General features: G+C 34.9%; 1 protein-coding gene across 1 annotated transcript; it reads left to right on the top strand.

Annotated features, from left to right (window-relative positions):
• The first annotated feature begins 2,083 nt into the window (after positions 1 to 2,083).
• Positions 2,084 to 3,013, top strand: LOC136168721 (olfactory receptor 4C13-like). Its single transcript, XM_065936418.1, has one exon. The coding sequence runs from the start codon at positions 2,084 to 2,086 to the stop codon at positions 3,011 to 3,013; it is 930 nt and encodes a 309-aa protein (XP_065792490.1).
• Positions 3,014 to 25,789: the final 22,776 nt, after the last annotated feature.

The following is a 25,789-nucleotide window of genomic DNA, read 5'->3' as shown; positions in this document are numbered from 1 at the left end:
AATTGTTGTTTCTTTTTATATAAAGCGAACTTGATGTTCCAACATTTTGAAATAGAGTAATAGAGCATTTCATCTTCAGGTTTTGTTCACAATATGGTTGGTAAATATCATTAACCTAACTTGACAGATGAAAAATTTTGAGGCTCATAGAGATAAAAAATTTAGAAGATACAGCTCTCTAATACCAGATACAGTCCTTTTGCCATGAGATACTTAAGATTGATCTTGTGAATGAAAAGAAAATTTAAATACTCTTCACACAGAAAAAAAAAATTAATGTGAATATTAAATGATATAAATCATCATCTGTTTAGACCAACAGGAATATGAAGAACTCTTCTTGGGATCAACCACGGTGTATAATATGGGTCTCTGTGGCTTCTTTAAAAGTAAATTGGAGATGACCATTCTTCAGTTTATTGCATGGCTAAATGTCTCTTTGCATTGTTGTTCAAATGTCTATTATTCCTATAACAAGGTGCACAGACAGTCAAATATAAGTGAAGGTCCTTTGTGTGTCCTCCATGGTATGGTGAATATGTTCATATATGTTTCTTCTATCAATTTTCATAACTGCTTCTAAGGTGGACATTAGTCTTCTCACTTGATTGTAGAGGAAACAGGATGTACAGTGCCAGAAATATGCTCCAGATCAAGAAGCTGCAAGTGGAGAAGCACCTGATGATATGGTCTTTCTGATTCTCAAAACAACAAGCTTCCCTGCTGCGCCACAATTTCCAACGTTGTGCGAGAGAGTCTGCAGGACTACTTATTGCAGGGGAATTGAAGAAGGAGAAAGGAAGGTGAGGAAAATAAGATGAAATGAAACATCAGTGAAAACAGTGCCACACAGTTACTGACATTAAAGAGCTCAATATATTATCCTGTGTGAGTGTGGTGTGTGTGATTATATGTGTATTTGTGTGTTGACAAATTTGCCTCATAGATATGTTTCTGAAGTTATATTGAAGTAACTATAGCAATTATGATCTTATCAAAAGGAGTTTACTAGTTAAGCATTGTTTATTGTAGTATAACAATCTAGACAATGGTTAAGCATACAGAGAAAAAATCTAATAATATTCGGATATTAAATATCTTCCTAACCTTGCACAAGATCCTTAACTTTTCTAGGCTTCTATTCTTTAATGTGTAAAATAAGTATAAAGTGACAGTAGTGATCAGACCACAAATTTTCAATGAGAATTGCAACCAATTTCTGCAAAGAAAAATTAGAGCACTGTGAACACTGAGGAAGTGTTCAGGAAGATTTAGCCAATATTAATATTATCATTATTTACATATAACATGATTTCCTCAGATTGTTTTTCATCTGCAAGAGGAATGAAATAATAATACACACACATGTTGCTGCCATGTCATGCATATATTCATTAGTTATTATAAAGTCACTGGATTTAGGTGATATGCTTTATCAAATATATTGTGGTAGCTCCGGTATTCTGCCATTACTTTCCATTCAATATCTATTAAACTTTAGGTCAACAGTTATAAATATCTGGTATCAGAGTTTCTTTTCTCTGACTTCTATCTCCATACAGAACCTCAACCAGCTTCATCAAGATCACACAAAGATCTTTACTAGAGTTAAAGCCAATGTTCTCACTTTTTCAAACGTCTCTGTTTCTTTATGCTCGTATTCTAAATTACATTTACAGGTTGGCCATTTCCTAAATGTAAAAGAGAAATTGCCCAGCTTTAAATGCATAGTCTTTGCATTTTCTACCTCTCTCTTCAGGCTTAGCTGCCACTGTGTATGAGATTTACTCCTTCACCTTAGACTGTGAGTCATCTCACAAGCACAGATCATTTCTTGCTTCTATCTGCATATTTTTCATGTTCGAACTTTAAAAAAATCACCTTCCCCAGGAGAGAATCTGAATAATTGCTGTCTTTTCTTGAATGTTTACTGTCTCTTGTTCTATTTCAGATAAGTCATAAGAATAAAAACCCATAGAATTTAGGCATTCATTATTAAATTGGCAAGATTAATTAATTCAAGGTTGAACTAATAAATTGTGACACTTTTTCAGGTAACATAATTAATCATAACCTGAGATTCATGGATAACCAAAACAATGTGACAGAGTTTGTTTTACTGGGACTCTCACAGAATCCAAAGATGCAGAAGATCATATTTGTTTTGTTTTTGGTCATCTACATTGTCTCTATGGTAGGAAACATGCTGACTATGGTCATCATCAAAGTCAGTCCACTGTTAAGGTCCCCCATGTACTATTTCCTGGCCCATCTCTCTTTTGTTGATGCCTGCTATTCCTGTGTCACTACCCCTAAACTGATCATAGATTCCCTCTATGAAAAGAAAACCAGCCCTTTCAATGAATGCATGATGCAAATCTTTGGGGAACATGTCTTTGCAGGAGCTGATGTCATCCTGCTCACTGTGATGGCCTATGACCGCTACGTGGCCATCTGCAAACCCTTGCACTATACAACCATCATGAATCGGCGACTGTGTGGGCTGCTAGTGGGAGTGGCATGGATGGGAGGCTTTATTCATTCAACCATACAGCTCCTCTTCATCATCAGATTACCTTTCTGTGGCCCCAACATCATAGATCACTTTATGTGTGACTTAATATTTTTGCTCAATCTGGCCTGTACTGACACTCACCTTCTAGGACTTTTTGTTCCTGCCAACAGTGGTTTCCTCTGTCTGTTAAATTTGCTCCTCTTGATTGGCTCTTATGTGGTCATTCTGCATACCCTGAGGACCCATAGCTCGGAGGCCAGATGCAAGGCCCTCTCTACCTGTGTCTCCCACATCACAGCAGTCATCCTGTTCCTTGGGCCCTGCTTATTTGTATACCTGAGACCAGCAGTTACTTTGTCTGTTGATAAATCAGTTGCTGTATTCTACAGTATGATAACTCCCATGTTAAATCCCTTAATTTATACCTTGAGAAATGACCAGATGAAAAATGCCATTAGGAAATTGTGTAGCAGAAAAGTGATTTCAGATGATCAATAAGATGTCCATGAAGCCCAAAGTTCAGTCAACTGATGCAAAAATGTCATTGTCGGTGACATCCAACAAAAATATCTATGAGATATAGGAAAAAAAAATAATAGCCCTTATAATCATAGATTCTGAAAGGGGAAAAGAAGAAATGGATACAACAAAAAAGACAAAAACCTAGCCTAGGACTATTCTTTGAATATTTGAAAAGCTCTACCAAATTGGAACTCAGTTTTACTAGCTTCATCCAGTGTATATGTGTTCATGAGATTTAATTCCAATAAAGTTAATTAAAGAACTTTAAAAAATACAGTGAGGAGCATTCCTGGTGGCCCCATGGTTAAGAATCCAATTACCAATACAGGGGACATGGGTCCAGAAAGATCCCCCAGGCCAATGGACAAATAAGTCCCTATGTCACCTCTACTGAGCCTGTGCTCTGGAGCTCACAAGCCGCAACTACTGAAGCCCAAGCACCTGGAGCTCTTGCTCTGAAACAAGAGAGGACACCTCAGTGAGAAGCCTGAGCACCACAATGGAGAATAGCCCCTACTCATTCTAATCAGAGAATGCTGACAGGAAGACCCAATGCAGTCAAATTAATTAATTAATTAACTTAAAAAATAAAAATAAAATAAAATAAAGTGATAGCAACAATCCTTATAACAGTACAAAGAGGTAGGCACTGCTATTATCCTCATTTCCAGGTGAGAAAACAAACAGAAGTATGTTTTAAAATAGAAATATTCAAGAACAAGGAACCAGAATCTAACTGAAATTTCAGACCATGTTCTTGACTACTGTGATAATATGGCCAGGCAATGATGACAATAAAGTACATAATTATATCAGTTACCATTTATTGATATAGAGACTTTGCTGAAAATCTACCTTTCTGTTCATATACATACATATATACATACATGCATGAGTGCAGCGCTGTGCTCAGTCATGTCCAAACCTCTGTGACCCCACCAGGCTCCTCTGTCCATGGGGATCTCCAGGCAAGAATACTGCAGTGGGTTGCCATTACCTCTTCCAGGATATATATATATATATATATATATATATATATATATATATATATATATATATATAATATTTATATAATTATTATAGTTATATGTATTAGTATATATACTATTTTACATACATATATTAGTTATATATCTTCATAATCAAATAATTATAAGACTTTTTATTAATGACTCTGCACATTTTAATACACTAGAGTTGATGGTGATTGTGATATGTTGACTGTATCCCTGGAATATTTAGCTATTTTAGGAAATAAAGGCAATAGGACATTTAACTTATAAGGGGTAGAGTATTACACCAATTCGAAATTTACTTTTAGCATCAGAATCATTTGAGTATTGTTTGTATCACTAACTTAGGTTCATAAATCATCAGAAAGAATGATGATTCAAATAAAATAATATTTTAATGTCAGAAAGTTCAATGTACTCAATAAATGGTCATACTCTGTAAAGCAATTACCTACTTGATTACAATAATTCTGTAGCAACACAATGATGGTTCATGATAAATACTGAATGCACAAATGTATGTATAAATAAAAACAAAAATCCATTAAAACACACAAAAAAAGTAGCAATGTAGACTTGGAAATTTTTCCTACTTTGCCTTTTTCAAAATCAAAGAATTCTGCTTCTGTTGTTGGAAACCACTACTTGTTTTATTCCTGCTTAAACTCGGACATATCTGAAGTGATGTAGCATGTAAGCTAGGAATAATAAATTTATTTTTAAAAATTGAAAATTATGGTACCATTATAAGAACAAAACCTCTATGTTGATATTCCTTCTGCTCTTGGAAAGATTATATCATCTTAAAGAGATTGGTGGGTTTTGTTATATTTTTCTGTTAATAAGTTTGCTTTCTCATAACATTGTGTTATGAAGAGTGTTTTTAAAAGTAGCTCTGCCTAAAACAAAAAGAAAGAAAACTTAGTCTAAATATATTCAAATCATCTTATTTATTCTTCATTCATTAAAAAACAAATAATTTTGTATTCAAGAAGTGTATCCAGCACATTAATAGTTGCTAGGATTCAGTTGTGAATAATGAGAAAGAGAAATGAAACTTTCACAGTACTTAAATCCATTGAGAGATCCCAAAAGGGGGAAGAAAAGTATAATGCAGTTGCATGGGGCATGTCAAGCTACCCCTTTGAAGCTGAAAATATTGTCTTCATTTGTCTGCCCGTGGGCAGGAATCCTTTAGACGAAATGGAGTAGCTATCATAGTCACAAAAAGTCTCTGAAATGCAGTACTTGGAATGCAATCTCAAAAACGACAGAATGATCTCTGTCCATTTCCAAGGCAAACCATGGTAATCATGGTGATCCAGGGCTATGCCCTGACCAGTAATGATGAAGAAGCAGAAGTTTAAAGGTTCTGTGAAGACCTACAAGGCCTTCTAGAACTAACACCCGAAAAAGATGCCTTTCTCATTATACGGGGCTGGAATGCAAAAGTAGGAAGTCAAGAAACACCTGGAGTAACAGGCAAATTTGGCCTCAGAGTACAGAATGAAGCAGGGCAAAGGCTAATAGAGTTTTGCCAAGAAAATGCACTGGTCACAGCAAACACCCTCTTCCAACAACACAAGAGAAGACTCTACACATGGACATAACCAGATGGTCAACACCGAAATCAGATTGATTATATTCTTTGCAGCCAAAGGCAGAGAAGCTCTATACAGTCAGCAAAAACAAGACCGGGAGCTGACTGTGGCTCAAATCAAGAATTCTTTATTGCCAAATTCAGACTTAAATTGAAGAAAGTAGGGAAAACCACTAGACCATTCAGGTATGACCTAAATCAAATCCCTTATGATTATACAGTGGAAGTGAGAAATAGATTTAAGGGACTAGACCTGATAGACAGAATGCGTGATGAACTATGGATGGAGGTTCATGACATTATAGAGGAGACAGGGAGCAAGACAATCCCCAAGAAAAATAAATGAAAAAAGCAAAATAGTTGTCTGAGGAGGCCTTACAAGTAGCTGTGAAAAGAAGAGAAGTGAAAAGCAAAGGAGAACAGGAAAGATATACCCATTTGAATGCAGAGTTCCAAAGAATAGCAAGGAGAGATAAGAAAGCCTTCTTCAGTGATCAGTGCAAAGAAATAGAGGACAATAATAGAATGGGAAAGACTAGAGATTTCTTCAAGAAAATTAGAGATACCAAGGGAATATTTAATGCAAAGATGGGCTCAATAAAGGATAGAAATTGTATGAACTTAACAAAAGCAGAAGATATTAAGAAGACGTGGCAAGAATACACAGAAGAACTGTACAAAGAAGATATTCACAACTCAGATAATCACAATGGTGTGATCACTCAGCTAGAGCCAGACATCCTGGAATGTGAAGTCGAGTGGACCTTAGGAAGCATCAGTAAGAACAAAGCTAATGGAGGTGATGGAATTCCAGTTGAGCTATTTCAAATCCTAAAAGATGATGCTGTGAAAATGCTGCACTCAATATGGCAGCAAATTTAGAAAATTCAGCAGTGGTCACAGGACTGGACAAAGTCAGTTTTTATTCCAGAGCCCCTCCCCCCCCCCAAAAAAAAGGGAATGACAAATAATTCTCAAACTATCACACAATTGCATTCATCTCACACGCTAGCAAAGTAATGCTCAAAATTCTCCAAATTTCAGCAATATGTGAACCATGAACTTCCAGATGTTCAAGCTGGTTTTAGAAGAGGCAGAGGAACCAGAGATCAAATTGCCATCATCTCCTAGATCATTGAAAAGGCAAGAGAGTTCCAGAAAAACGTCTATTTCTGCTTTATTGACAATGCCAAAGTCTTTGACTGTGTGGATCACAATAAACTGTGGAAAATTCTGAAAGAGATGGGAATACCAGACAACGTGATCTGCCTGTTCCCCCCTCCCCCCAGAGGCAATGGTGATAGTTTTACACAACAGAGGATTTGACATAGCAACCATAGACTTTCTTCACTTGAATACTGGGACATAATGCTCTTGACCTGCACCAAGTTAAGTGGATTTATGGGTTACATTAGCTTAAATTATATACAGGTCAGGAAGCAACAGTTAGAACAGGACATGGAACAACAGACTAGTTCCAAACGAGAAAAAGTGTGTCAAGGCTGTATATTGTCACCCTGCTTATTTAACTTATATACAGAGTACATCATAAAAAAACACTGGGCTGGAAGAAGCACAAGCTGGAATCAAGATTGCCAGGAGAAATATCAATAACCTCAGATATTGATGACACCACCCTTATGGCAGAAAGTGAAGAACTAAAGGGCCTCTTGATGAAAGTGAAAGAGGAGAGTGAAAAAGTTGGCTTAAAGCTCAACATTCAGATAACTGAGATCATGGCATCTGGTCCCATCACTTCTTGGGAAATAGATGGGAAAACAGTGGCTGACTTTATTTATTTATTTATTTATTTTGGCTCCAAAATCACTGCAGATGGTGACTGCAGCCATGAAATTAAAAGACGCTTGCTCCTTGGAAGAAAAGCTATGACCAACCTAGACAGCATATTAAAAAACAGAGACATTGTTTCCAAACAAAAGTCCATATTGTCAAAGCTATTGTTTTCCCAGTAGTCATGCATGGATGTGAGAATTGCACTATAAAGAATGATGAGTGCTGAAGAATCCATGCTTTTGAACTGTGGTGTTGGAGAAGACTCTTGAGAGCCCTGTGGACTGCAAGGAGATCCAACCAGTCCATCCTAAAGGAAATTAGTCCTGAATATTCATTGAAAGGACTGATGTTGAAGCTGAAACTCCAATACTTCGGCCACCTGATGCGAAGAACTGACTCATTTGAAAAGAACCTGATGCTGGGAAAGATTGAAGGCAGTAGGAGAAGGTGATAACAGTGGATGAGACGGTTGGATGGCATCACCGACTCGATGGACATGATTTTGAGCAAGCTGGGCATTGGCAATGGACAGGGAAGTCTGGTTTGCATGGGTTCCATAGGGTCTATGGGATCCACGGTGTTGCAAAGAGTCAGACACAACTGGGCAAGTGAACTGAAGTGATGATAATGTATAGGTTACCCCAGGAATACAATATTGTTTAAAATTAGAAGCACAATCAATTATATTCACTAACCTAACAGAATAAAGGAGAAAATTACCATTTCAATAAATACATACAAATGAATGCATTACTATTTAGATTTATGAATAAAAAAATGTTACCAAATAAGGAAGGAAAAATAACTTACTCAACCTGATAAAAGAGCATCTGTATAAACCTATAGCCATACTTAATGGTGTTTTTCCTCTAAGATTGGAAACAAGACAAGACTCTGCAATGCAAATTCTGTTCTGGATTGTACTTTAGACTCTAGCCACTGAAACGAAGAAAAAGCAAATAAGTGAGTTACATGCGAGAAAATAAAAAGGCAAATTTTTACACGTATATTTTTGCCAGATATTATCATTTTATAGGTATAAAATATTAAGGACACTACAAAAATATCAAATATACTTAAGCTGTTAATTTATCATGTTTATAGGATATAATGTCAACACAAATATCAAATGAATTTCTATAAAAATGATTAATGTTGAAATTAGAAACAATGGACTACGTAAAATACTATTAAACACAAAATTTGATGGATATATTTAAAAATAGTTTTAAGGTTTTTATATGAGAAACAAAAAATAATGTTGATAAAATAATAAGTAAAGGTAGAAATATATCTGTTGATAAGAGACTTAATATATTCACCTTATCAATTTTTCTATTTCAATGTAATTCCAGTAAATATATCACAGTATCTTTAAGAAACTGGCAATCATATTTTAAAATGTAATAATATATAGAAATATACAAATTTACATGAACTTGCTATAAAAATCACTGAGGGAAAAAGTAAAGCAAAACACAGACAGCTTATTCTACCTTAACTCAAGATTGACTATAAGACTCCCACAAACCATGCTGTGTAGTATTGAAGCATAATAGAATGTTCATAAATAAAAGTAAATATAGGACTTTATTTTTTAAGATATCAAGGCCATTCAATGCAGGAAGAACAGATTTTTCAACGAATTCTGGTTCTATTTGATATACATATATAACAACAACAACAACAACAAAAATGAACCTCAACCATTGCCTCACACTGTATATTAAAACTAATACAAAATGAGTCAGAGGTACATTAAACTCAAGCCTGGAAAAATTCTAAAAGAAATACTTTTGAGCTTGAACTAGATCAAGAATTTAGACATGACACCATAGCCCAAGCCAAGAGAAAAACTGAAAAATTGAAATTTGTCAATAATTTAAATCTTCTGCTAGTCATATACTGTTTCTTTTAAATGAAAAGGAAATTCACAAGCTATGAGAAAAAGAATGTATGCACACATACATATACATAAGTGAAAGTGAAAGTCACTCAGTCATGTCTGACTCTGTGACCCCATGAACTATACAGTCGATGGAATTCTCCAGGCCAGAATACTGGAGTGGGTAGCGGTTCCCTTCTCTAGGGGATCTTCCCAACCCAGGAACCAAACCCAGGTCTCCCACATTGCAGGCAGATTCTTTATAGCCGAGCCACAAGAGAAATTCACACACACATATATATATATATATATATATATATATATATATATATATATATAATATAAACACACATTTATACACAGAATAGAACAGAGATCTCACAAATAGACCCACACACTTATGGTCAATTAATCTTAAGTTATACATTAACATAAGGAGGCAATAATATACATTAGAGAATAGACAGTCTCTTTAGCAAACAGTATTGGGAAATTTGGAAAGCCGTGTGTAAATAAATGAAATTCTGGAGCCCTGGGTTCAATCCCTGGTCAGGGAACTAGATCCCACATGACACAACTAAGACTCAGTGCAGCCAAAAAAAATCAATGAAATTAGAACACAATTTCACATTATATATAAAAATAAACTGAAAATGACTAAAGACTGAAATATAAGACATGTCACCATAAAACTCCTGGAAGAGAACATAAGCATAACATTCTCTGATACAAAGTGCGCCAATGTTTTCTTAGGTCAGACTCCCAAAGTAAAAATAAATAAAATAAAAGCAAAAATAAACAAGTTGGATCTAATCAAACTTGGAAACTTTTGTAAGCAAAAGAAACCATAAACAGAACAGAATCAAACCCAACAGAGAACCCAGAAATAAACTCACACACACATGGCCAATTAATCTTTGATAAAGGAGGCAAGAATATACAATGGAGAAAAGATATCATATGTGAAATTGACATAACATTGTTAATCAAGTATGCCCTAATATAAAATAAAACTTTCTTTTTTTTCTTAAGGGCAGTCACTTAATTAATTAGTTCAGGGATAACTGGACAGCTACATGGAAAAGATTAAAATTAGGGCATTCTGTAACATCTTATACAAAAGTAATACTGAAATGAATTAAAGACCTAAATGTAAAATTAGATACTACAAAAATTCTAGATGAAAACATAGGCAGAATGTTCTTTGACATCAATGGCAGCAACATTTTCTTGTTGTTGTTGTTGTTGTTTTCATCTGTCTCCTATAGCAAAGGAAATAAAAGCAGAAATCTCAATAGATCTTAGAATAGTTATATAAGCTTAGATTTTACAAGTGGAGTGAAACTTAAATATCCATTAATCACCAGAGATGAAAAATGGATGATCAGACTGCAGTAATAAAGCATTTTTAAATTCTTGTAAAAGCAAATATATTGGCTTTTGGAAAAGCTAGGATTAGGGAGGACAAAGAGAATAAACAGAAGATAGCTACCATTCAAATACAGATTATATATAGAATAATTATAATAAATATAGTAGGTAGATCAATAAACTGCAATATCAGGTAAGAACAAGTTTATTCATTTCCAGGGATTAAAATTGATGAAACTGACTGTTGGGACACAGAATATAGAAAGGAATGATAAAAGAATAGATACCTATACACAATTTAAGGTAGAAACAATATATCATAAGCTAAGAATCTAATGAAAATAGCAGACAAAATCAGTACTAAATGTACATTGGAACTTTTATTCAGTTTTAATTTTTATTTTTTAAATAAACATCCTTTGTTTTTCTTTTATGACACTTCAGTTTTGTAGGTTACATAGGCTCAGTGAAAATGTTTACCAATTCCTCTCTATGATACACAGGTCTATATTCTAAAAGTTTCCTCTGGATATACTTCAGACAACCTCTTACATTGATCTACTTGTCTATGCTTATAAAAAAATCTCAACTAGACCACTCTAGATTTATAATAACCATTTAAATTAGGTAGTGTAAGTTCTTCAAATCTTTTCTTTAACAAGGGAATTTGGGCTAGACTATATCCCCTCTATCTCAATATAATAATTAGAATATTCTTTTGAATTTCTCTCATATACATGTATATAAGTTCTGCTCTGATATTCTTGAAGGGGGTTTCTTTCAGAGTAATTGAAGGAGATGGATAGATTTTTAAAGTGAGATCTAGTTTTTTTGATATATAAACATGGAGCTCTCTATTTTTTAGATCTTCTCTACTTTTTGTCAAAATATTTATCTGAATTAATGTACATTTACTACATGTTTTTGGGGAAATTTATTCCTAAGTAATTAAAATAGTTGATTCCACTACATATGGCATTTAAAATATTGTATTGTTGATTATTTATTACTGGTATAAAAGTATTTTTTTATATTGATTTTATAAATTGAAACCTTACCAAATTCAATTTTTGTCTTTCTGTACTGTTAGACTCAATGAACATGAGTTTGAGCAAACTCTGGGATATAGTGAAGCACAGGGAAGCCTGTCGTGTACAGTTCATGGGGTCTTTCAGTCACAAAGAGTCAGACGGAACTTAGTGACTGAATAGCAACAAGAAGAAGACTTAAACAAACAAAAAAAATCACCCAGACTAGAAAATAAAACAAAATGATCTTTATTCACAGATGATATGACTGTCTCTGCTGAAAAATTTAAAGAATATGCAGATTTTGTAGAAAAATTATAAAAGTGGATAAGAGAAATACTGAACTCAAAAGAATGAATTCAGATGTATTCTTTTATGTTCTATTTTTGTCTAGCTTTGTTTAGGACAGATGTTATTTCTTTTATAATTTTAATGAAATTATATGTACAGTAAATTTATGAGGACTGGAAATTAGAAATTTAATTTATTTAAAACACATAGAGATACTGATTTTGTCTATTATTTGTTTTAATGAGTTTCATTATTTTATATAATTCTTGGAACTTCTCATTTTATATAAGTTGTATTTATTGGTCTTAGTGTGTTCATAACATGCCCTTATTGTCCTCATAAAATGGCATTAGGTATTGTAATTGAATCTCTATCATTAATAAATAAAATATTTTGATAATAAATGATCTAAGTCACCTAATTATCAAAACCTGAAAATTTGAAAACAGAATAAATCTAAAAATATTGATATATGATACTATAAATCTAGAGAATGAAATCAAAGACAGGGTTAAAAACTCCTAAGTAGAAAACAAGACAAAAGTCAAAAGTCTTTTTGTTGAAAAGATTAATAAAAGTCAGAAACCCATGGCTGATTCATGTCAGTGTATGGCAAAAACCACTGCAATATTGTAAAGTAATTACATTTCATTTAAAATAAATAAATTAATTTAAAGAAATCAATCAAGAGAAGAGAGATAAAACAATAAAGCTACCAATATGAGGAACAAAATATTTTATATAGCTGTAAGTACTGTAGATTTATAAATACATTTTGAAACATTTTTTGACAATACCCACTAAAGTGGCCATGGCTTATGATCTGACAATTTAATTCTAGGTAATGATTTATGATACCATAAATTTGAATGACTTTTCCCAATATATCTTCAATTAAAGGAGTAGATACAGAATTTATATAGTCTTAGAAAAAAGGATAATAAAATGAGCATATGTCTCCAGAACTACTGAGCACATGATATTGTTCACAATAATGTCAAAGAAGAGATGAAGAAATTAAGCTCAATTATGGGGAAATAAATTGCATTTGGCCTTAATGAGATTATATACCCATTTTAGATTGAGCAACCAAACACTTTAAGGCAAAATGGGAAATCTAAAGAGAAAGAATTTCATCTGCAATGGACATTTTGTTTTAGGGAAGGCAATTTTTGCTGAGACTGAGATCTTATTTCTCAACATTTCATGTGTCATAGTTTTACTATGGAAGTTATAATACTTTCATAACCAAATAGCATACTAATGATGTCTCATAAGTCAGAAAAAGAAAATACCCTCCAAACAAATTACAGCTTAATTATTATTTGTGGACAAAGAATGTCTCATGCCATTTAAATAAACAAAGGATGTTGCCAAGTTACCCATCACTGCAGTGACCCAAAGGTGTACCCTAAGGGAATTCAGGATAGAGAAAAATAGGATACTGGTTGTGGATAATAAAGACACATATCAGAGTGTGATTTCAATAAACCCAAACTCTTACTCCTTTTTATACTTAGAAAACACTAAAATTATGAACTTGTAATCATTGGTGATATTTTTATTTAGACTATATTTTGTTGCTGCTGCTGGATGAGAATTACCAGACTCATCAAAGGGGAAAAAAAGGAAGAAGACTGAAAACAGTAAAGTTAGAAATGAAAATGAAAAAGTTACAACAGACACTGCAGAGATACAAAGGATCATGAGAGACTACTACCAATAATTATATGTCAATAAAGGGGACAACTTAGAAGAAATGTACACATTCTTAGAAAAGTACAACATTTTAAGACTGAACAAGGAAGAAATAAAAAACACAAATAGACCTACTATAAGCACTGAAATTAAAACTATGATTAAAAATCTTCCAATAAAAAAATCTCAGGGCTAGATGGCTTCACAGGCAAATTTTATCAGTTATCTAGAGAAGAGCTAACGCATATCCTTCTCAAACTCTTCCAAACAATTTTGGAGGGAGGTATACTCACAAACTAATTCTGAGGTCACCATCATACTTATGCTAACAAAGATATCAGGAAAAATAAGATTACAGTCTAATATCACTGTTAGATGTAGATGCAAGCATTTTCAACAAAATGCTATTACTAGCAAGCAGAATCCAGCAATACATTAAAAGGAACCTATACCATGATCAAATGCGTTTTCTTGAACCACTTGAACCAAGTTCTCTTGAAGGAAGTTCTCTTGTACTGGACCAGTTTAGACAGCAAATTGATGACCTCAAACTCACCTTAAAATAATGCTCTAATAGAAAAGAAACATACACATCAGGATTAAAAATAGAGGATATCAGAAGTAGATAGGTATTCCAAAATTCTAAATCTGATCTATGTGATTATATTAAATGTTTTCTTGACTTCTTGGTCTTTTGTTCATGAATCTAAAGTTTCTGTATCTTGGTCACAACCATGTGTAAATTTTAGAAACCAATCAAATTGTTGGCTTGGTAATTGGCCCCAAAGCCAACAAACCTACTTCCAATACTTCTGGTTTGCTTTGGTGGGTTTTTTTGTTTTCTTTTTCTTTTCCAAGACTCTGATTAGATGGTTCTTTCAAAAATTTATTTTAGGAGAAAAAGCTATATTTTTGTCTAGGCCACTACTGATAGTAGTAGATGGTCAACCAGAGTACTTATTCTGATCCTGGCCATAAATAGGAGTTTTCCTTTAGTGTTATCAAGCTCTGTAAGACTCATGAGCTAAATTTCAGGCAAAATTATAACTTCCCAATGATTACAAGTGCCACTCTTTCAGTTACTGTATTTATTTATATAGCTAATAGCTGGCTATGGTCATTTACATTTAACCCCTCCACTCATGCTGGGATCTAAATATAATCAGTGTAATAATACTCTTGAGAGTCACTTGGACTGCAAGGAGATTAAACCAGTCAATCCTAAAGGAAATCAACCGTAAATATTCATTGGAAGGACTGATACTGAAGTTGAAACTCCAATACTTTGGCCAACTGATGCAAAGAGCTGACTCATTGGAAAAGACCCTGATGCTGGGAAAAATTGAAAGCAGGAAGAGAAGGGGACAACAGAGAATGAGATGGTTGGATGGCATCATCAACTCAATAGACATGAGTTTGAGCTAATTCTGGGAGATAGTGGAGGACAGTGGATGACAAAAAGGACACTACTTAGTGAACTGGTAATTAGGCTACATGCCTTGTGAAAAATTCTAATATATAATGTCTCTGAAAGACAGTGATTGGTATGGGACAGACTGAGTCACACTGAAAGTAGAAGTTTCTCAGTCGTGCCCGGCTCTTTTCGACCCCATGGATTAGTCTATGGAATTCTCCAGGCCAAAATACTTGAGTGGGTAGTCTTTCCCTTCTCCATGGGATCTTCCCAACCCAGGGATTGAACCCAGGTCTTCCCCATTTCAGGCGCATTCTTTACCAGCTGAGCCACAAGGGAAGCCCATGAATCATGCTTTTAGACATATGATACTGGGTTGCACCTAATGGAACTCAATGATTTTGATGCCCTGATCTATGGCCCTGGCTTCTGCCAGGAAAGATGGGAAGATATACTTCAGGATTCCCTTGTGGTCATAACATCTTGTGTGCTAATTTAGTTACTACTCAAGGAAATTTGCCACCAGTATGAGACCAATGAACCAAGACACCTGTATTTCACTAATATAATGACTTAACAGGTATTTTTGTGCCTTCATTGGGATTGGAAGATGCAATTGTATACAAAGAAATCTTGACAGAATTCACCCAGAAGGCCTTAAATGACAGTAACCAGGCTATAAAAGTACTAAATTCTGGAGTCGAAATAATGAGGAAAACTATATTACAAAATCACGTGACCCTAAATAACCATATAGCATTTCAAGGGGGCACCTCTGCTGTAATTCAAATTGAATGCTGTTTTTGTTTTCAATACCAGATGAATCCTATAATATTAAACATATACTGATCCATGCACAAAATCACATTTCTTGCTCAAGTGATCAACTTTGTGGTCTTGCTGGTCTTTTAGAGACTTGTTTTTGTTCTGAAAGTACATGGTGTAAATCTCTACTTATTTCTTTATTAGTGTTACTAGCTGTATTGCTTATATCCTGTTTGTTTTGTAAGATTATTATCTCTTGTATTCAGTGTGTAATCAGCCCTCTGGCAAAATTAATAATGGCTAAAGAAGTCACCTCATGAGAATAGTTGACTCATTGGAAAAGACCCTGATGCGGGGAGGGATTGGGGGCAGGAGGAGAAGGGGACGACAGAGGATGAGATGGCTGGATGGCATCACTGACTCGATGACATGAGATTGAGTAAACTCGGGGAGTTGGTGATGGACAGAGAGGCCTGACGTGCTGCGATTCATGGGGTTGCAAAGAGTCGGACACGACTGAGCGACTGAACTGAACTGAAATATCTTGAGGTGGTTGACAATATATAGATAGATATGAAAAGAATCAGAAAAGAAAGTATTTCTTAGATAATAATAGACTAGTAAAATAGGTAACTCAGAGAGTTTTAGATTATCAACAGTGCCTAATCCGAAAATGAGTACATTGAATGGCTTCTCAGCACAATCCTGCCTGATACAAGGATGTGGCTTCCTAGTACCAGATAGAAAATTGATTATAAAATGCTTACCAAATGTTGATTTGAATTTATGACCAAGAAGAGGTGGACAAAGAATGTTGCCTGCCATTTTGATAAACAAAGGATCTTGGGGCTATGTCAGCCATCAGATGCTGCAGTCATTCCCCACATGGTGGACCATGAGGGAAATTCAGAGTGGAGAGAAATAGGATACCCATCCTAGATCGATAGATACATATATTATACCATATAGATAGCCAAGTCGAGAGGTGGATAGATAGGCAGGTGATCTATTATGTATTAGTACCCACCTTTGCTTGCCTAGTAGCTCAGACAGTAAAGCATCCACCTGCAATGCAGGAGACCCATGTTCGATCCATGGGTCAGGCAGATCCTCTGGAGCAGGAACTGGCAACCCACTCCAGTATTCTTGCCTGGAGAGTTTCATGGACAGAGGAGACTGGCGGGCTACAGTCCATGGGGTTGCAAAGAGTCGGACACAACTGAGCAGCTAACACACACCAGATTATTAATGCAAATATGTCAGAAAATCATGTTTAATATCAATTCCTAAAAATTATAGCTTATAGAGTTAGAAAAATGAGAGAATTGGAGAAAATTAAGCAGAAAGTAAGTAGAACATAGGAAATAATAAGGATAAGAAAAAATCAATGAAATAGAAAATGAAAAATAATACAAAAATCAATAAAACATAAATCTGATTATTTGAAAACATCATAAAACTGATAAGCCCTTAACCAGATTAAAAAGTAGAAGTGGGAGTAAAAGTAGAAGAAGTGAAAGAGAACAAGAGGGAAAGAAAGACATATTTCTACTTCAAGAATGAAAACACAGAATTACAGATTCAGATTCTACAGATATTAACAGAATGGTAAGAAATATCATGAACAAATTTGAGCCAGAATATTTGACAACTTAAAAACCAGTTTACTGTAAAACTAGCATTAAAGATGTAATTAAAAATCAAAACAGTCCTATATTAGATCAAGACACTGAATTTGTACTGAAGGCCATCAGTTCAATTCAGTCACTCAGTCGTGTCCGACTCTGTGACCCCATGAATCACAGCACCCCAGGCCTCCCTGTCCATCACAAACTCCCAGAGTTTACTCAAACTTATGTCCATCGAGTTGATGATGTCATCCAACCATCTCATCCTCTGTCGTCCCCTTCTCCTCCTGCCTCCAATCCCTCTGAGCATCAGGGTCTTTTCTAATGAGTCAACTCTTCACATGAAGTGGCCAAAGTATTGGAGTTTCAGCTTCAGCTTCAACATCAGGCCTTTCGATGAACACCCAGGATCTCCTTTAGGATGGACTGATTGGATCTCCTTGCTGTCCAAGGATCTCTCAAGAATCTTCTGTAACACCACAGTTCAAAAGCATCAAATTTTCAATGCTCAGCTTTCTTCATAGTCCAAATCTCGCATCCATACATCACCACTGGAAAAACCATAGCCTTGACTAGATGGACCTTTGTTGGCAAAGCAATGTCTCTGCTTTTTAATATGTTATCTAGGTTGGTCATAACTTTCCTTCCAAGTAGTAAACGTCTTTTAATTTCATGGCTGAAATCAACATCTGCAGTAATTTTGGAGTCCAGAAAAATAAAGTCTGACACCGTTTCCACTGTTTCCCCATCTATTTCACATGAAGTGATGGGACCAGATGCCATGATCTTAGTTTTCTGAATGTTAAGCTTTAAGCCAACATTTTTACTCTCTTCTTTCACTTTCATCAAGAGGCTTTTTAGCTCCTCTTCATTTTCTGCGATAAGGGTGGTGTAATCTGCATATCTGAGGTTATTGATATTTCTCCCAGCAATCTTGATTCTAGCGTATGCTTCTTCCAGCCCAGTGCTTCTCATGATGTACTCTGCATAGAAGTTAAATAAGCAGGATGACAACATACAGCCTTGATGTACTCCTTTTCCTATTTGGAACCAGTCTGTTGTTTCATGTCCAGTTCTAACTGTTGCTTCCTGACCTGCATATAGGTTTCTCAAGAGGCAGGTCAGGTGGCCTGGTATTCCCATCTCTTTCAGAATTTCCCACTGTTTATTGTGATCCATACAATCAAGACCTTTGGCATAGTCAGTAAAGCAGAAAAAGATGTTTTTTCTGGAACTCTCTTGCTTTTTTGATGATCCAGCAGATGTTGGCAATTTGATCTCTGGTTCCTCTGCCTTTTCTAAAACAAGCTTGAACATCTGGAAGTTCATGGTTCACATTTTGCTGAAGCCTGGCTTGGAGAATTTTGAGCATTACTTTACTAGGGTGTGAGATGAGTACAACTGTGTGGCTGTTTGAACATTTTTGGCATTGCCTTTCTTCGGGATTGGAATGAAAACAGACCTTTTCCAGTCCTGTGGCCACTGCTGAGTTTTCCAAATTTGCTGGCATATTGAGTGCAGCACTTTCACAGCATCATCTTTCAGGATTTGAACTAGCTCAACTGGAATTCCATCACCTCCATTAGCTTTGTTCGTGGTGCTGCTTTCTAAGGCCCACTTGGCTTCACATTCCAGGATGTCTGGCTCTAGGTGAGTGATCACACCATTGTGATTATCTGGGTCATGAAGATCTTTTTAGTACAGTCCTTCTGTGTATTCTTGCCACCTCTTCTTAATATCTTCTGCTTCTGTTAGTCAAAAATAACTCCAGGTACAAAAAATTCAACTTCTAAATTCCATAAAATATTTTAAAAATAAATAATGCTATTTCTACACAAAGTTTTTCAAAAAATAGAGAGCAGTAAACACATCATTTCATGCAGGCAGCATTTCTTAAGTGACAAATTGCATTACAAGAAAGAAAGTGACAAATATCTCCTATCAAAATATGCAAAAAGATATTAAGCAACATACCAATACATGAAATACTTATGCATGTTAGTTTACATCAGAAATAAAAGTTTTTAACATTCAAAAATTTCATTAAAATAAAAAACTAAAGGTGAAGACTTATAATGCCATTTCAATATATACATACAAATTCATTCAATTCAGTTCAGTAGCTTAGTCATGTCTGACTGTTTGCAGCCCCATGGACTGCAGCATGCCAGGTTTCCCTGTCCATTGCCAACTCTTGGAGCTTGTTCAAACTCATGGACATTGAATCCATGCTGCCATCCAACCATCTCATCCTCTGTCGTCCCCTTCTCCCACCTTCAATCTTTCCCAGTATCAGGGTCTTTTCCAATGTGTCAGTTCTTCGCATCAGGTGGCCAAAGTATTTGAGCTTCAGGCCTTCCAATGAATATTCAGGGATGATTTCTTTGAGGATTGACTGGTTGGCTCTCCTTGCAGTCCAAGGGACTCTAAAGAGTCTTCTCAAACACCACAGTTCAAAAGCATCAATTTTTTGGCACTCCGCTTTCTTTATGGTCCAACTCTCACATCCATACATGACTACTGGAAAAAACCATAGTTCAGATAGAACTTTGTTGGCAAGGTAATGTTTTAATATGCTGTCTAAATTGGTCATAACTTTACTTCCAAGGAGCAAGTGTCTTTTAATTTCATGACTGCAGTCACCATCTGCAGTGATTTTGGAATAAAAAAAAAAGTCCATCACTGTTTCCATTGATTCCCCATCTATTTGCCATGAAGTGATGGGACCGCATGCCATTATCTTAATTTTTTTTTTCTTGGCCATTAACTCTTTTTTATTTATTTATTTATATTAGTTGGAGGCTAATTACTTCACAACATTTCAGTGGGTTTTGTCATACATTGACATGAATCAGCCATAGAGTTACACGTATTCCCCATCCCGATCCCCCCTCCCACCTCCCTCTCCACTCGATTCCTCTGGGTCTTCCCAGGGCACCAGGTCCGAGCACTTGTCTCATGCATCCCACTTGGGCTGGTGATCTGTTTCACCATAGATAATATGCATGCTGTTCTTTCAAAACATCCCACCCTCACCTTCTCCCACAGAGTTCAAAAGTCTGTTCTATACTTCTGTGTCTCTTTCTCTGTTTTGCATATAGGGTTATCGTTACCATCTTTCTAAATTCCATATATATGTGTTAGTATGCTGTAATGACACCATGGAATATTACTCAGCTGTTAAAAAGAATTCATTTGAATCAGTTCTAATGAGATGGATGAAACTGGAGCCCATTATACAGAGTGAAGTAAGCCATTATCTTAATTTTTTGACTGTTGAATTTTAAGCCAACTATTTCACTCTCCTCTTTCACTTTCATCAAGAGACTCTTTAGTCCTTCTCTTTCTGCCATAAGGGTGGTGTCATTTGCATATCTGAAGTTATTGATATTTCTCCTGGAATCTTGATTCCAGATTGTGCTTCATCTAGCCCAGTATTCTGCATGATATTCTCTGTATATAAGTTAAATAAGCAGTGTGACAATATACAACCTTGACGTACTCCTTTCCCTACTTGGAATTAATATGAATTAATAAATTTCAATTCAGATTTATGAATTAAAATATTTTAGAAAATGAAGAATATAAAGGAATTTGCCCAGCCTGATACAGAGTATCTGTATACATACTATAGCTACCATCATACTTAATGGTGAATTGTCTCTAAGATTGTAAACGAACAAGTTAGGCCAGTTCGAATTTCTCTTCTGCAATGTAACCTAGATTCTAGCTATTGCAATGGTAAGAAAATGAAATAGAAGACATAAAGGTAAGAAGAGGCAACAATTAAAAAATATATCAATGGGTAGATAGAATCATTATAAAGGTATATATATTTAGGACATTAAAAACAATCAAATATACCTACTCAGTTAATTTAACAATGTCACAACATACAATGTCAACACAAAATATCAAAATTATTTCTGCAAAAATAGCAATTAGAAATTGAAATTAAAAACAAAATGTTATGTAAAATGTTAGTAAAAACAGGAAAGTTGAGGTATACATTTTTAAAGTATATACAGAGTAGGTCAAAAAGTTGATTCTACTCTTTCCAGAAGTTGTTGGAGAAATCTGACTGAATCTTTTGGCCAACCCAATTTAATTATATCATTTTGCTTTACACTTGAAACTAACAGAAAATTATAAGCCAACTATACTTCAATAAAAATATAAGTAAAGGGGGAGACATGTCCACATAATATTTGAAGAGACAGTCCTATTTTGAAATTTATATAGAAAGATATTATTTTTAAAAATCTGAAATAGAAAATTATTCTCCAAAAAAGAAATTTTTCTACCTAAATTCAAGACATACTATAAAATTCCCACAAACCAAGCTGTGTGTTATTGAAACAGAATGTTCATTAACAGATCCAAATGTGTAAGTTTTCTAACAAAGCTATCAAACTAATTCAATGCAAATATATATATATATATATATATATATATATATATATGTGTGTGTGTGTGTGTGTGTGTGTGTTTCAAACAGTATTGGATTAATTGGATATTCATATACAAAGAAAAATAAAGTACCTTAATCACTACTTCATACTATACATAAAAATTCATGGATAATGAATCAGAGAACTGGATGTGAAATCTAAACAAAATATTTGAGAAGAAATGTTTTTGATCTTGAGTAAAATAGTATTTATGAGGTACACTGCAAAAAACATGAACTATAAAAAAAAATAAAAGAAGACAAAGCCCGTTGCTTTCTTGCTCATCAGATGCCATCCCTTTTAAAAATTAAAGGAAAACCAGAGACCAGGAGAAAAATAGAAGTTTGTATATATATTTAATTATATATATATTTGCATAACATTTTATATACAAATATCTTATATGTATAACACAAATGACAAAATAAATATACCCAGACTATATAAAAATCACTTATTGCAAGAAATAAGAACCCAGAATTCAATTTTTAAATTGCATGAAGAACTTGAAAAGAAACCCCTCCTCCAAAAAGAAGATCCACTCATAGCAACCTTTTTAAAAATGCTCAACATTATTGGCCTTCAGGAAATACAAAGTTAAACTTCAATAATTTATCACTGCATACCTACTAGAATAACTATAAAAAGTAATACAAAGTGACCATAATGTGGAAAAATACTTGTAGTTTGATTTATGGCTCCCTCCTTATGCTTTAGATATCTCTCACTGTTGCCTAGTGTTCAATGCTGACCACCATATGAATCCCAGAGATCAATTATCTGGATTCTATTAGACTGTCTGTTTACTTCCATTGCCCTCAGAAGAATGTGGGGGAAATTAAAAAGGTTTTTATTTCAGGCACTTTGAAATGGCTTCCAATAATATTATGCCCTCACTGATCTAACTCTCAAGAAATCATACTAGGTTTTAAGAAAAGATTTAATATTTATAAGAAGATAGGAGTTCTCTTTCCAACATGAGTGCATACGTTATGTCACACGTCTCCATGATGGTATTAAGTCATCTTTTATAACCACGTGTCATTAAGTTTTCTTAGAAACCCAGCTTCAGACAGAGACAGGGGACCCGCACATTTTGGTTGCAAGTGCAGGGAATACTGACTCTTTTCAACTGACTTATTTGAAAAGACTCCGATGCTGGGAAAGATTGAAGGTGGAAGAAGGGGATGACAGGGTGAGATGATTGGATGGCATAACTGACTCAATGGACAAGAGTTTGTGTTAACTCCGGCAGATGGTGATGGACAGGGAGACCTGGCGTGCTGCAGTCCATGGGGTCGCAGAGAGTCGGACACGACTGAGCGACTGAACTGAATTGAACTGCCGGGAATACAATTCCCCACTCAAGAATGAGTGTTTCTCAAGTCTGTCTCTCCAGAATACCTGCTTCCAAGGCAAAGTCTTTCTATCAAAAGAAATAATTAATTCCTGAGAGAGAAGACAGAATCTACAAGAAAAGTCCTTGGAAACTGCTTTAAATATCCTTGCATCACAGGTGAAAATGTCTTTTTTGTTAATGAAATTCTCCAGAGCAAGGTTCATCGAGGTTGGAATGATCCTTTTGAATGTGTTTCCACCATGCATTCTGCCTTCTGCCTATGGGACCAGAGCCATCTACAGATGATCATTTCTCCATAGTGTTCTGAATGAATCCATTCTAAATTCAACTTCCTGGTTTTCTGTGAAACTTTTTTGAGACTGTAGGCTAGAAGGAAAGATTTAAACTCATTAAAAGACATCGACTGTGAGACTGAATATTCTGTTTTGAAAGAATCATATTTTCACGTTGAAAGCTACTTAGCCCAAGAGGAGGTCTATTTGAAGACAGGATTATTTCTGAACACCCTCAAATATCATTAAATAATTTAAAATCAGAAGGTAAGATTTTCAATAGAGCTGATGCTTATTGAAGATAGTTACTTACCATATATAGTAATCATCTTATTTCAACTCTATTCAAACAGAGTAATAGAGCATTTCGTCTTCATACCTTTCTTCAAAAGGTAATTAATTGCTAAGTATCATTAATCTAAATTGCAGATGAAAAAATTTGAGGCTCACAGAGATAAATAAATTTATAAGATCCAGCTCACTAATACCAGATACTCTTCATTTGCCATGAGATACTTATTTAATAATTGAGACTGATCATGACAAGGCAAACAAAATTTAAAAACACTTTACACACAAAAAGATATAATGTGAATATTAAATCATAACCTGCTTATTTCAAGCACAAACATGAAGAACTTTTCCTGGGATAAACCCCTGTACCTAACATGGGTCTCTGTGGCTTCTTTAAAAGAAAAGTTGAAGATGATTCTTCCTAAGTTTAAAGCATGGTTAAATGTTTCTCTGTATTATTGCTCAAAATGTCGATTTTTTTCCTATTCCTGGGTGCACAGGCCAAAAAAAAAAAAAAAAAAAAAGGCGAGGTTCTTTGTGTGTCCTGAACCGTGTGATGGATATGTTCATAAATGTTTCCTCAATCACTTCTCATAACAGCCTATGAGGTGGTCATTAATGTTCTCACTTGATTTTAGAGGAAACAAAATGTAAGGTGCCAAGAAATATACCCAAGAACATGAAGCTGCAAGTGGAGAAAAACAAGATTTTACCTTATCTTTCTGATTCTCAAACCAATTTGTTTTACCACTGGGATTGTCATTGTCCACACTTTTCAAGAGAGTCTATGGGATTATGTTTTTGATTGGAATTAAAGAGAGGAGGATAAAGTAGACTTTCAATGAAAGAAGTGTCACATGGCTATCAATATTAGAGGCTTACCTCATAGTTCAGTCAGTAAAGAAGCTGTCTTCAGTGCAGGAGACCCAACCCAAGTTGGATTACTAGGTTGGGAGGATTCCCTGGAGAAGGAAATGGTAACCCACTCCAATAATCTTGTCTGGAGAATCTCCTGGGCAGAGAAGCCTGGCAGATTACAGTCCATGGGGTTGCAAGAGTTTGACATGACATAGTGAATAAACCACCACCATCAATAAGTTATACTGTGTATCTAGTGTTTGTATGTGTATGTGTATCTGTGTCTGATGATCAATTTCCTTCATATATACTTGCCTCTGATGTTGAATTGAAATAATTATAGTTACTATGATCATATCAAAAGGAGTTTGATAAGCATTGTTTATTATGACAATGTAGAACATGGGTTAAGGATGTGGAGGAAAAAATCCAGTCATGCTTCTGTTATTTATTATCTGGTTGATCTTAGACAGGATTCTTAAATTCTCTATGCTTCATATTTCTTAATCTGTGAAATAAGCATAAAATGAGGGTAGCAATCATTTCATAAGTTTGAAATAAGAATTAAAAAACAAATGCCTACAAAATACCTGAGAGTAAAGTAAGTGTTCAGGAAGTTTGTGGTAATAAGATTTTTATTATTACTGTCATTATTATTATTATTAACATGATTTTCTGAGATTGTTTCTCATCTGCAAAACTAATGAAGTAATAACATCCACACAGGTTGCTACCATGTCATGCATATAGAAATCAATCATTAAAAGTATGTAATTAGCTATTAAAAAGCTGTTGGATTTAAGTGATGCGTGCTTGCTCAGTTGTGAATGAGTTCAGACTCTTCATGACCCCAAAGACAGTAGTCCACCAAGCTCCTCTGCCCAAGGGATTCTCCAGGCAAGAATACTGGAGTGGGTTCTCATGCCCTGCTGCAGGGGATCTCCCTGACTCTGGGATTGAACCCGAGTCTAGATGCATCTCCTTCATTGCAGGCAAAATCTTTACCACTGAACCCAGATTTGAACGATAT

This window comes from Muntiacus reevesi, chromosome 5 (genome assembly GCF_963930625.1).
Source record: "Muntiacus reevesi chromosome 5, mMunRee1.1, whole genome shotgun sequence".
Classification (NCBI taxonomy): domain Eukaryota; kingdom Metazoa; phylum Chordata; class Mammalia; order Artiodactyla; family Cervidae; genus Muntiacus; species Muntiacus reevesi.
Note: the sequence above shows the minus strand (reverse complement) of the source record. Positions and strands in the feature narration are given on the sequence as shown.

Bases quoted from the DNA above. Each gene is read 5' to 3' on its own strand.
- LOC136168721 (XM_065936418.1), top strand. From the start codon at position 2,084: ATGGATAACCAAAACAATGTGACAGAGTTTGTTTTACTGGGACTCTCA.